Source organism: Pseudophryne corroboree, chromosome 6 (genome assembly GCF_028390025.1).
Source record: "Pseudophryne corroboree isolate aPseCor3 chromosome 6, aPseCor3.hap2, whole genome shotgun sequence".
Classification (NCBI taxonomy): domain Eukaryota; kingdom Metazoa; phylum Chordata; class Amphibia; order Anura; family Myobatrachidae; genus Pseudophryne; species Pseudophryne corroboree.
The window spans coordinates 71,889,232-71,903,991 of NC_086449.1; the positions used below are offsets into that span (position 1 = coordinate 71,889,232).

Here is a 14,760-nt window from a genome sequence, read left to right on the forward strand (position 1 = left end):
ATTATGGGGGCCAGTTGTTCAGGTAGGGGGCGATCAACCTCGGTTCGGGTTGATTCAGAGAACCGACCAGTCGGGTCGGCAAGGTACATCATGTGTGAGAAATACGGAAGTCACACAGAGGTTTTATGTGATGAATGGGAGAGAATGACTGTACAAGACAGGGAGAAATTCCCAAGAATAGGTAGCTTCAGTCCAGAAGTGTTACAAAATTTAAGGAGGAGGATATGTCTCATAAAATCAACAAAGAGACGAATCCAGCATCATGATTATTTACAGTTATGGCAACAGGAAGGTGAGATACAGAGAGGTTTGGCTCTGGCGGCGGGATCTGGGGCAGTCAGGAAACTGATAGCCACAGCCCCGCCTCCACCATACATTGCAGGAGAGAAGTTGATTGCGGAGAAAAACGCACTGGGGTGTAAAACACAAACTCTTAGCAACCCTGTAAATGTTAATGATGTTAACCAAGTAACCCATGCAATTATTGACCCGTGCAAGTTGTACCCTGTTCTATACTTTCCTCAGGAGTGTGATCAAGAAGACGATTCGGCAACAATTTCAGCTCTCTCTCTAGCGGCCACCATATCAGAAACCACAGTAGGAACTGCACCACTCACGAGATTAGTGAAGGCCCCTAGCGGAGGGATAGGTGAGGTCGTGTCAACGGGTAAGTACGGCACCATGCATTATACCGAAACAATTTCACCACAAGTTGTAGAATCTACACAGAATGAGGTTGTTAGAGTTAACCCTGTTAGAGTAATAGCAGTTCCCAATGGGAAAACAGATGTATCAGGAGCCACTCCCATAAGGAACATTGCCATGTACACACCATTTTCCCGAATGGAATTAAGAACCATAGTGTCCGAATTTCCTGACCCCAGAAAAGACTTAGTTGCTAGCCAAAAATACATCAGGGATCTAGGGAACACTGTAGAGCCCAACAACAAAGATTGGCAGATACTGCTAAGAGCTTGTTTACCTTCAAATGTCGACTCAGTTCAATTCTTGGCTGATTGTGGACTAGATAAAGATGTACCGCTTTCAGATGTGTACAACAAAGATAACGTAAAAAGGATAAATTTACAGTTAAAGGAGTATTTCCCAGCCGTTGTTAAATGGAACAAAATATTCTCCATTAGACAAAAAGAGTCCGAAACGGCAGCAGAATATTTTCACCGGGCACTATTAGAAATGGAAAAATACACTGGTATAGAAGACATTAGGACCAACCCAAACCATCAAGAAGTAGCAGTATCTGTACTGATGGATGGCTTAAAGGAAACATTAAAGGCTAGGGTACAGACCACGCAACCATGTTGGCGAGGTCTGTCAGTGTCCACTTTGAGAGAGGCTGCTATTGATCACGACAGAAACATCACCAGGCACAGAGAATCGCAAAGTGATAAGTTAATGTCAGTAAGTATACAGGCGCTGACCACAAAGCAGCCTGCGTATGTACCATCGAATCCTGTAAGTAAGTCAACTGAAATAACTTGTTATTCCTGTAACAGACAGGGACACTATGCACGAGACTGTAGAATAAAGAGTGTACAAAGATCTTTTCAACCCCCTAGACAACGACACAACACAAGACATTGGGAGCAGGGTCCAAAGAGGCGGAGTTTTGAGCCACTTACAGGGGAAACAAAAAGATACCCCCCGAACAGAGATTGGCATGCCTCTGGTAGTTCCCAGCTAACTCCCTCACAAGTAGTTGCTGCCAACGGGATTCAGGGAGGTCAGCATACCCAATAGGGGTGTGGCCATACCTGTAATCTGCAGCCAGTTAAATTGATTGCCAGTCTTGGAAGTGAACCAGAGATTGCAATCAATGTAGCTGGTAAAACTTTAAACTTTCTTGTAGACACAGGGGCGGCCAAGTCAGTGATAAATTCGACAGTGGGCATGAGAACCACTGGTAGGACAATTCCAGCCATGGGAGTAACAGGAGTAGTCCAGCACTACCCTGTTAGCAAACCAGCCGAGATTACAATAGGGCCTTTACATACCAAGCATTCCTTTTTGCTGGCTGCATCGGCACCGACCAATCTCCTGGGAAGAGACTTACTGTGTAAAATGGGGTGCGTCATTTATTGTACTCCTGAAGGTGTATTCTTGGACATACCTGAGAATCACGCTCAGGAAGTACGAGACATGTTAGACTCCCCGTCAAAATTAATGTCACATACCACTATGACAAATAGGACTCCCTCCCAAGTAGAAGAGATGACATCTCAAATACCAGAGTCACTTTGGACAAAAGACGGACAGGACACTGGATTAATGGCAAACGTAGCTCCAGTAGTTGTACAAGTAAAAGATGGTAGGATAGCTCCAAAAATCCCACAGTATCCTCTGAAGCCAGAGGTGGAGTTAGGAGTTTACCCAGTAATAGAGCGCTTGCTACAACAGGGCATTCTGGTAAGAACGTCCAGCGCTGCCAATAGTCCCATCTTCCCTGTGAAAAAGAGTGGGGGGAGGGGTTACCGGCTAGTGCAGGATCTAAGGGGGATTAACAAAATAGTTGAGAGTCAGTTCCCCGTAGTGCCAAATCCAGCTGTCATCCTAATGCAAATTCCTCCCACTGCGAAATTTTTCACTGTTATTGACCTCTGCTCCGCTTTCTTTTCGGTACCTCTGCACCCTGACAGCCAATATTTGTTTGCATTCACATACAGAGGAGTCCAATACACGTGGACTCGATTACCCCAAGGTTTCATAGATAGTCCAAGTATATTTTCTCAGGCTTTGCATGATTGTTTACAGTCTTTCCAACCAGAGAGTGGATCAGTATTGATACAGTATGTGGATGATTTACTACTGTGTTCTGATTCATTGGAAGCATCCCTGAAGGATACGAAACAGCTCCTGTTTCATCTTTCAGACACAGGACACAAGGTTTCCAAAGACAAGTTGCAATTATGCCAAACTAAGGTAAAATATTTGGGACACTGTCTAACACAAGGACTGAGACACCTGACCGCTGATAGAATCCAAGCAATTAGAGACATGACACTGCCACAAACCCAGCAACAGATCAGAACGTTTTTAGGAATGTGTGGGTATTGCCGTAATTGGATCCCAGGGTTTTCCATATTGGCGCTACCTTTGCAGGAAATGGTCTCCTCAAACAAACCTGATAGGATTTCGCATACCGACGAATCCGAAACAGCATTTGAGAGACTCAAACAGTGCCTAACGCAGGCGCCAGCACTAGGTATGCCAGACTATGGGAAACCCTTTGAACTATACGGAACAGAAAGTGCTGGTTGCGCAGCAGGTGTACTAACCCAAAAACACGGTGATGCCAGCAGGCCAGTTGCATACTACAGCGCTCAGCTAGACACGGTAGCGCGATCCCTCCCCACATGCTTGCGAAGCGTTGCTGCAATAGCATTGCTAGTAACAAAAAGCGAAGATGTTGTGCTAGGCCACAACCTCACAATCCATACACCACATGCAGCGTCAGCCTTATTGAATTCTGCCCAAACCAGACACGTCTCATCAGCGAGGTTTACAAGATGGGAATTGGCGCTAATGGCCCCAGTAAACATCACCATAAGGAGATGCAGTGCATTAAATCCTGCAACATATCTCCCAGGTGTGTCTGGTCAGGCACAAAGGGTGGAAGGTGAGAGTGCTGGGGAAGGAGGATTTAATACAAAGGAAGATACACATGATTGTATGGAATATTTGACCCAAAATTTTACCGCAAGGCCTGACATCAGTGACAATCCACTGGAAGATGCAGAACTCACGTTCTACACGGACGGTAGTTGTCACAGACAGTCAGACTCGGGAGACTTGTGTACTGGATACGCAGTCGTAGATGACCAAGACACCATAGAAGCGGAACCGCTAGGCCCACCTCACTCAGCCCAGGTTGCCGAACTGGTCGCCCTAACCAGAGCATGTGAATTGGCTATGGGTAAGTCAGCCAATATCTACACCGATTCTAGATACGCATTCGGGGTAGTCCATGATTTCGGAGCCCTATGGCGCCTCAGAAATTTCATGACGGCAGCTGGTACACCGATAGCGCATGCAGCTCACATAAAAAGGCTTCTAACAGCGATACAGGAACCCGACAGAGTGGCTGTTATCAAATGTAAAGCACACACATATAGTCAAGACCCAGTATCACTTGGTAACAGCCGAGCAGACGAAGCTGCTAAGTTAGCAGCTGCTACCCCCATACCGACAGACACCACACAACTGATGGTATTCAATACCATCAACACACAGAAGTTGTGTGAAATGCAGAATTTGTGTTCCGCACAGGAAAGAGCAGTCTGGAAGGCAAAGGGATATGGCCAGGAGTCCTCAGGGCTCTGGACGGATGGACATGGTAAACCAGTGGCCCCCAGGACATATCTTCCATGTCTGGCTGAAGCAGCTCACGGGCTGACTCATCTAGGCAAGGAGGGGATGTGCAAATTGGTAAGAGCATACTGGTGCGCCCCAGGATTCTCCTCTCATGCGAGTAAAAGAGCAATGTCATGCCTTACCTGTCTGAGAAAGAATATTGGAAAGGCAATACCTACAGAACCATCCCATATCCCACCTGCCGGCGGCCCTTTTCAGGTAATACAAATTGACTTCATTCAATTACCCCCATGTCGGAATTTGAAATATGTACTTGTTTGTATAGATGTTTTCTCGAATTGGGTCGAAGCATTTCCAGCGGCTACAAATACCGCTATGTTTACAGCTAAGAAAATTGTGCAGGAATTTGTATGTAGATATGGTATCCCTAGAATAATCGAAAGTGATAGGGGTACCCATTTTACAGGTGATGTCTTTCAAGGAATGTGTAAATTGATGGGAATTGATAGCAAGCTGCACACTCCGTACCGTCCACAGGCGAGTGCGAAGGTCGAAAGAGTGAACAGCACGATTAAAAATAAATTGAGTAAAGTAATGGCAGAGACAGGATTGACGTGGCCAGAAGCTTTACCCATTGTTTTGTATAGCATCAGAACCACTCCCAGGTCCCCTCTTAATCTGTCCCCTTTTGAAATCTTGTTTGGTCGACAACCGCATGTCATGATTAACCCTCAGGATGATTTGAAATGTAACAATGAAGTAACTGTAAAGTACTTAATTAACATGAGTAAACAGTTGAGGAACCAAAATGAAAATCTGAAGTTGGTGATTCCTGATCTACCTGATAGTAATTGTCATGACATTGAACCTGGGGATTATGTAATGATACGAAATTTTCTACGCTCAGGTTGTCTTATTGATAGATGGGAAGGACCATACCAGGTCTTATTGACTAGCACCACAGCATTGAAGGTTGCTGAGAGAGAGACTTGGGTCCATTCATCCCACTGCAAAAAGGTTGCTGATCCAGAGAAGTCCCGTGATAAGGAACAGACGGTAGAGGTTGTATCACTGGAGTGTCTGTTCCAGGAGGACTGAGGCGGCACCTGAGCCTTGAAGACCGAAAGCAGTTGTCGACTCCCCAATCCCTTTTATTGTTTTTCTCCACTTCCCATCCCCTCTCCCTTGAAATTTCTTTTTCCCCCTTCTCATTCTTCTCCATTTCCTCCTCAAAGATGGACTTGCCCCAAGAGACTGTGATCCGGATTTTCCTGTTAACCATGATGTTGACTAGAGCAGTCTGTTCCGGCGAGAGTACCACGGAGGTCGAGAGAGGTTCTGGAATGGGTTCCGATTATGATGATGGAGGCGTAGTTTTCCAAGATCAACCTAACCAACAAGCAAAGGCGAGTATCAGAAAACGATCCGATAGAAGAAATTGTGATGGATTGTTAGCTGAAGAAAACTGTATCTGTAGGCTCTGTGACAATTTGGTTGAGGATGGGTGCATAAAGAAATGCCAATCCAGTTTTAATATCCATATGGACCGGCATCCATTGAGTGACTATCACTCCTTAGTGGGTAATGTGTTAAACAAAACAGATTGTTGGGTATGCTCTCAAGTACCTCAGGGTCATAGCAAATCAGGGCTAGTACCATTTCCTTTAACGATAGGGGAGGTACTTGAGTTAAATGGTGGGAGACCGGTGGACAGGAGATTTAACATCTCCAGCCCTCCTAGCTTGAAGCTCCACCAATACCATGTGGATAGGTCCCTCTTATGTTTTAACATCTCCAATCCCCGACAGCCGGGAAATTGGGAAGTGTCATGGAGCAACCTGACCATGACCTTCTCGCATAGAGCAGATAGAATGCCTACAGATACAGAGCTTGTACGCCACATAGCCAGTAGAGGAAAATCTTTCAGGTATAGATATACCTTAGGAAATAGGATTACTAGAGTTGGAGAAGTATCACCAGGATACTGTGCACATATCGTACAACCTGATACGTGCATTAAGCAGATGGAAGAATTAGGGCTAGGAGATTTTACCTGGAAGGTATGTAATATGGTAATGTCCTACTCCGTCCCATATGTTCTCCCCGATGATGCATATTTCATATGCGGGAGAAAGGCGTACAAGTGGCTTGCCCCAAACTCTGAAGGATTGTGTTATATTGGAAAAGTATTGCCTGAAGTGATGACTGTAACACATGATAAAATGAAAGACATACACCGTGGTGCCCAAGCTCCTTATACTCACACTCATTACGAGCACCTCGTTAAAAGACAACTGTCAGAAAGGTTAGAGCATCCGGCCTCTGATCTGATCCATGAATCCACCGGGATTCAGGTTCTGGTGGCGTTAGATTTCACTCGCACCGCTCGAGGAGTGATGAATTATAGATACATTTCCGCACTCGCCAATTTGTTAGATAATATCACTGAAATGTATGATGACACGTTTAGATACACTGGAAGAGAACTCCAAGCTTATAAAACAGAACTGGTACAGCATAGAATGGTTCTTAATTACCTCACAGCAGTGACAGGCGGATATTGTGTTACATTGGCAACACAGTACGGCGTGAAGTGTTGCACGTACATCACGAATAGCACCGAGGATCCGGTAGAGGTCATAGACCAAAAGATGGACGATATTCTCCAATTGAAGTGGGAATTTCGCCGAAAACACAATCTCACTCTTGCTGCTGTAGGTAATGAGCTGACTGGTTGGGTGTCATGGTTGAACCCGCGAAATTGGTTCTCCGGTTTGGGAGACTGGGCTCAAGGAGTCATAATGGATGTTGGAAAGTTTCTCCTATGTATTTTAGGTGTTGTTATATCTATTGGATTGATATTTAGATGCGGGCAGGCTTTAATGAGGTGCAAACAAAGTACAAGAGTGATGAGTTTGAGGAGTGAGGAAACTATAATTAACCTGGATTTGATTTATGACCCAATGATAGAAACCAGGATGTGATGAAAATGCGATTATACGGTCCGTTTCTTTCACCTGTTTTTCTGCTTTTCTCCAAGATAAAAAAGACCCCCTTGGACGAGGAAGTTGACGAGACGCTATACAGACAACGGATGGACCAAAGAAAGAGTTTTGACCACTTGAGAAATGGACACTTGATGAACTTTGCCATGGATCCCCAGTTTCCCTAGTATTTTTAAACTCACGCTAGCCCAACATTTTTTGTAAATCTGATGGCACTGACAAAGCTTGTTGCTCATGCCTAAGGAGCAAAACAGCGCAAAGAAGACGACTTTCAACTGATACCGAACAAAACTTCGACGACAGATGTACATTTACCTGACATAGAATATCATTGCATTTTCCATAAGTGTTCTTCACCTTCATCTCTACAACCCTCAGGTAATAACACACATAGTATAGGGAATACAGGCACAGATATCAGCAATCACATATTCCCCCATTCATGTATCATCAACCAAAATGTGCTCCCCATTTTGTTAAAAAAAAAAACAAACAAACCGAAAAGAGCTCGGTAAAGTTTGACAGCCCATCCACAGACCTGTACCGCAGGATAAGAAGGAATTCAAATGTATACTTCGCAATACCTCGAAGCTTGATTTACAACACGTACGGCACGATGATACATGACCCCCCAAACATGGACTCATACACACATGCTTCTGCTATCTCACTAGGTCATACCCTCTTCACACCTACTCCTCTCTCCTCCCCTACCCAACCATGGAAATGAATTAACCCCTGACATATATTTTTCTCCTTTTGAAATGTTTTAGAAGGTGGCAGTTATTATTGACTGCCAAAGGGTGGACTGTCAAAGTCAGAAAAATATCTCTATGCACACTGCCATATTTGCACCTCACACTGGTCCGCGCTGCGCATGCGTGCGCTTTCCCGTGATAGCGCATACCCGCTGATGCGTGCACCCGCTCGCATCGGTATGCGTATTTACGGTAAGGAGTATGTAGTCGTAGCGTGCGACCCAATCGTTACATATTTCCACAATTAACGTAGTTTATAGATCATGGTCCCTTTGATAGATTCTGAAAGTTTGGTTAATATAGAATGTCCCTGAACGGAGGAATCCCTCTTTGTATTGTAGGAAGGGTCTAACAGGAGTCATACAGTAGTGTTTGGTACCCATCGGAAGAGTATTTAAATAGCAATATTCCGGTGTTGGTTTGGAGCGTATTAATCGCTCGTGCGAATAGTTATGGACATAAGGAGTTTATGTCCATTACTATTATTTACTCTTACTCAGGTATGCGGCGGGAAACCCAGTTTCCCACCCACCTGAGCTGTTTGAAATCGTCACAGCCCACCTGTATGAATCACCCTATGACCTTTTGTTATAATGCGAAGCCGAATTCCTGTGTCCAATGGACGATAAGATTGTAGGGACCATAGGATTGCATTGTGTGTGGAGCATAAAAGACGGGTCTTTGGCATCCAGCGTTCACTTCTCATCAAACGGTTCTCATTGCTGATAATCGGGAAGCTGGATGTCCAGAAGCGCTTGCGATCGTTACCCTTGTGCGTAAGTTTTTCTCCGTGATCATATTGTCTTACTGTGAGCCATTTCTCTCATCTCATATCTCTCTCTCTCTCTCTCTACTCTTTCTCTCATATTTTCCTTAAAGTATCTTGAATTGTTTTGTATTCATAGTGTAGTTATTTGGTTAGGAAGTCTCTGTTATATTGTAGTGTATCATTTGTATTGTGATTCCTTTTTATATTAGTTATAATACATTTAATAGGCTTTGGACCCTAAACAAGTATCTGTGTATTTTCTCATAGTGTTAAGTGTTCACAGAGCGTCGGTGACGCTCAAGCAGCTTTGTAGTTAATCAGGTTACACCAGGTTGCACTTACACATTGTCTCTACACTAAGGTATACTGTGTATCTCATTGTTAAAGGTATAGATATCAAGGTATAGCGTTGTGAGCGTCTGCGCCGCTGGTGATCTCCTCGTGGTCACGAGCGTCCGCTACGCCATAGCGAATCATTTCGTTTGTCTGTAGCCAATAGTGTGCCAGTCTGTGATCTCTGGGCCGTGAGCGAACGCGACGCTTGAGTGTCTCGCCTATGGCTGAGCGATCGTTACGCAAGTAGCGTACCCTTACGGTACTTCTTACGTAGTCAGCGTACAGTGTTCTTAGACCTCTTAAAGGGTAATTTATACGATAAATAGATTCAGCTTTATCACCAGAACAAGGTCTCTATATAGCCTATAATAGTTTATCCAGAACAAGGTCTCTATATAGCCTATAATAGTTTATCCAGAACAAGGTCTCTATATAGCCTATAATAGTTTATCCAGAACAAGGTCTCTATATAGCCTATAATAGTTTATCCAGAACAAGGTCTCTATATAGCCTATAATAGTTTATCCAGAACAAGGTCTCTATATAGCCTATAATAGTTTATCCAGAACAAGGTCTCTATATAGCCTATAATAGTTTATCCAGAACAAGGTCTCTATATAGCCTATAATAGTTTATCCAGAACAAGGTCTCTATATAGCCTATAATAGTTTATCCAGAACAAGGTCTCTATATAGCCTATAATAGTTTATCCAGAACAAGGTCTCTATATAGCCTATAATAGTTTATCCAGAACAAGGTCTCTATATAGCCTATAATAGTTTATCCAGAACAAGGTCTCTATATAGCCTATAATAGTTTATCCAGAACAAGGTCTCTATATAGCCTATAATAGTTTATCCAGAACAAGGTCTCTATATAGCCTATAATAGTTTATCCAGAACAAGGTCTCTATATAGCCTATAATAGTTTATCCAGAACAAGGTCTCTATATAGCCTATAATAGTTTATCGAGAACAAAGTCTCTACATAGCCTATAACAGTTTATCGAGAACAAGGTCTCTATATAGCCTATAACAGTTTATCCAGAACAAAGTCTCTACATAGCCTATAATAGTTTATCGAGAACAAGGTCTCTATATAGCCTATAATAGTTTATCCAGAACAAGGTCTGTATATAGCCTATAATAGTTTATCCAGAACAAGGTCTGTATATAGCCTATAATAGTTTATCCAGAACAAGGTCTGTATATATACTACAATAGTTTATCCAAAACAAGGTCTGTATATATACTACAATAGTTTATCCAAAACAAGGTCTGTATATAGACTACAATAGTTTATCCAAAACAAGGTCTGTATATAGACTACAATAGTTTATCCAAAACAAGGTCTGTATATAGACTACAATAGTTTATCCAAAACAAGGTCTGTATATACACTATAATAATTTATCTAGAACAAGGTCTCTATATACAGTATAACACTCTATCCGGAACAATGTCTCTATAACAACGGTTCCCACATTTTTTTAAATCCAGAGGCAGAGTTTTTAGTCAAAAGTTTCTTATTGCGAAATTAAGAAAAACAGATGAAATTAAGTAAATTATGTTTATATGTAATCCTACAGTTTAGTCATGTAGTGAGGGGCAGGGTTGCTTCTGTTTATCCCTATATTTTATGACTGGCAGCCACAAGAACTGGTTTTGCCTATTACATTGACCATAAATAATATTAATTGGTCCTGGACCAACAACCCAGGGCACCCCTGCAAGTGTCCGGAGGCACCCAGTTTGGGAAACAATGCTCTATATAGATTATAATAATGTATCCAGAACAGTGTCTCTATATAGATTATAATATTTTATCCAGAACAGTGTCTCTATATAGATTATAATATTTTATCCAGAACAGTGTCTCTATATAGATTATAATATTTTATCCAGAACAGTGTCTCTATATAGATTATAATATTTTATCCAGAACAGTGTCTCTATATAGATTATAATATTTTATCCAGAACAGTGTCTCTATATAGATTATAATATTTTATCCAGAACAGTGTCTCTATATAGATTATAATATTTTATCCAGAACAGTGTCTCTATATAGATTATAATATTTTATCCAGAACAGTGTCTCTATATAGATTATAATATTTTATCCAGAACAGTGTCTCTATATAGATTATAATATTTTATCCAGAACAGTGTCTCTATATAGATTATAATATTTTATCCAGAACAGTGTCTCTATATAGATTATAATATTTTATCCAGAACAGTGTCTCTATATAGATTATAATATTTTATCCAGAACAGTGTCTCTATATAGATTATAATATTTTATCCAGAACAGTGTCTCTATATAGATTATAAAAACCTATACAGAACAACCTGAAGACTATAATAATATAGACACCAACAGCCTATCCAGAATATTATTATCTCTATATGGACTATAATAATGTGTCCAAAACAGTGCCTCTATATGGACACCAAAACAGCCTATCCAGAACAAGCACAGGAGGAAGAAGTGGCGTATATATATCATTATACAGAATGCAGTCAGAGGGCTGATGGGTGTGTGTGTGTGTGTGTGTGTGTGTGTGTGGGGGGGGTTATTCCCCCGATACCAGTCCCTGTGTCACCCGGGCACATTGTACCCACAGTACCGGACTCACCTTGGCAGGGTCAAAGTCTGGTGGATAATACTTATTGGTTCCTTTTCTCTCCCCCTAAATAAAAAAGGAACAGTTACATCCATCATTAATTTTTTATCAGTTTCTTATACAGCGCAGTATATTGCGTTGCGCTTTACAATTAGAACAACAGTAATAGAACAAAATTGGGTGACAACAGACAGACATAGAGGTAGGAAGGCCCTGCTCACAAGCTTACAATCTATAGCAGGCTTTTTCAACCAGTGTGCCGTGGCACACTAGTGTGCCGCGACCAGTTGCAAGGTGTGCCGCGGAGCCAAAGCAGCTTTCTGCACCTTCAGAGTTGAACTGTTGGCCTGGGCTCCACTTAGAGGATCAGTCGTGCTCCGGTCATGACCTATGTCCTGAAAATGATGTGATATCACCCGCCTGTATACACATCTTCCAGTTCCCGCCTACATACACAGCGTTCCTTGCCCACCCACATCCACACTTGCCCAACCCCTGCTGCTCAGTATTCGCAGAACTCCACTATGAACAACCCCCGCCACTGAGGGACAGGGAGGAGGACAGCTGATATTTGTAATTTTATTTCTCCTGTGGGGAACAATAGGATTTCAATAGAATTTATGTGGGGAGAATAAGGATTTATGGGGGGAACAATGTGAATAATTCATGTGGGGAGAAATTATTTATGTGGGGAGAAATGTGATTGTTTTTCTGTGTAGGCCAATGTATGTGTGGAGGTTTTTTTTTTTTTAATTATTGTGAGGGCCAATGTGTGTGTTTTGTTTTTTTCTGTGGGGAACGGATGGTGTGCCTTGGCAATTTTAAAATATTGTTCGGTGTGCCATGAGTAAAAAAGGTTGAAAATCACTGATCTATAGGGAAATAGGTACTGATACCCGAGGATAGATACTACCTATTGCATAATGGTCCAGCCAGATTGCTAGGTTCTTGGTGGGCTGTATTATATAGTCACCTAGCGATGTTGGTCCGAGGTCAGGAGGATGGGAATGTGAAGAAAGATAAAATATGTGAGAATGGGATCAGTATGATATCCCGGCGGACAGGAGACCGACGCCGGAATCCAGACAGCCGGGTTACCGGCGGCGAGTGCAGCGTGTCCCCTCCCCTCGCAGGCTCACCACGCCTCGGGCCCGATGGCAACCTTTGGTTGCCACAGGGTTATAACCCCCCTCGGGTGGTGGCGTGGACCCTGACTGCCGGTATTTCACCAGGTGTCGGGATTCCAGCCAGGATCCCAACAGTCGGAAAATTGAATGCCACCAAAGAGGATATGTGTAAACTGTACAGTGGGGATGTAATCAGATAGGGAGGCATTGAAGGTAATTTAGGCGGTTCTGGAATTTTATAAGAGGTGAGTTTTCAGGGAATGCTTGAAAGTTTGGAGACTACATAATTTACTTACACGGCATCACATAGGGGATATCCAATCGGGAACGAAAAACTCGAGTTTTTTTGTGATTTTTCACGATGTTTCACCAAGTATTTTTTATGAGGTATCCAATTAGATCTCCCGTGAATGACCTGAAAAGGCAGCGCTCATCTGGGATTTTGTTTCACCTGCCCCGATAAGCCGCAGCGACCCATCCAGTCAGTGCCCCACACCCGTCACCGCAGCAGCTGGGGACGGCACAGAGGGCGCCTGTGAGCCAGCACTCAGCCCCAAGACCCACATCCATCCCTCTTTCCCCGCCCAAACAGGGGTCATGTGACGGGGAGCCGAAGCTGTCTGAGGAGTAGCAGCAGTCAGGGGAGCTGATGCCTAGTGCTGAGACAGGCGACACAACCCTGATAAGCCGCGGCTCATGCCGGCTTATCTGGGCTAATAGGATACCCCCGGCCGATATCATTATCCGCAGTAATGTTTCATGGGGATATCCCACATTGTCTGACACACATTACAGACATGATAGCAGTAGCATAACGGGACACATAAACCAGTAAGCCACAGGCTGGGAGATGTAGTCACACCACAGCTGTAAACTCACATGCTGCTGGGAGTTGTAGTCCCACCGCAGCTGTATAGCACCGATTTCTGGGAGATGTAGTCCCACCACATCTATAAAGCACAGGTTGCGGGGAATTGTAGTCCCACCACATCTGTAAGGCCACAGGTTGCTGGGAGCTGTAGTCCCACCACACTGTAAGGCCACAGGTTGCTGGAAGTTGTAGTCCCACCATACTATAAGGACACAGGTTGCTGGGAGGTGTAGTCCCACCACCACTGTAAGGCCACAGGTTGCTGGGAGCTGTAGTCCAGGATAGCATGGTGCATCAGTATACTGCACTCACCATTGTCTCAGTGTCCTCCCGTCAGCGCTCCGAGCTCCTGTCGGTCACCAGCTCCCGTTGCTCTATCCCGGACCTATGCTAGGCTGTTATTGCGACGAACTACACAGGCGCCGCCATGATGGAGCCCTGAGCGCCAGGCACTGACTGAGAGGAACCTCATGTCCCCATAGTAGGATCAGCTGTTGCCGAGAACCTGTATAAGGCTCCATAGGCGATTGGTCTTCAAGAAAATGGCCGCCAGCGTGAACCTAAACGTCGTCCAGGAAACTTTACGGCGGCTCTTCAGGGACAAAATAACGTAGTGGCAAACTCTGGTGCTCATTTTACTATAGAATTGTGTGCATTAAGTGTACTGTATTTCCAGTTACAAATAACATATTAGACAACTATTATTAAACATATTGTACAGAAGAAATGGGTAATGGATGTCAGTATCAATCCTGGGGGGGAACTGCCAGGGGCTCCTCCTGACCTGTTATTGGGTGTAATGTGAGAATAATAAGAATCCAATAATTCCCTATTCCTTTCCCATAATCACCATGGTCTCCAGGCTCAGCGTTCTGCCATTCCTGTATATACCGCCTGCAAGACTGGTTACTGGGGGCTAATTTTACATCTGATTAC

The 14,760-nt window shown here is 43.5% G+C and overlaps 1 protein-coding gene across 1 annotated transcript in view; it reads right to left on the reverse strand.

Moving 5' to 3' along the window:
* Window positions 1–14,341, reverse strand: part of YJU2B (YJU2 splicing factor homolog B) — a 28,532-nt gene extending 14,191 nt beyond the window's left edge. The window contains exons 1-2 of the mRNA XM_063930175.1: window positions 14,137–14,341; window positions 11,839–11,892 (exon numbers count right to left, since the gene is read on the reverse strand). Of these exons, the coding sequence (XP_063786245.1) occupies window positions 11,839–11,892; window positions 14,137–14,139 (57 nt within the window). The 5' untranslated portion in view covers window positions 14,140–14,341. The remainder of the gene's footprint in view (window positions 1–11,838; window positions 11,893–14,136) is intronic.
* Window positions 14,342–14,760: the final 419 nt, after the last annotated feature.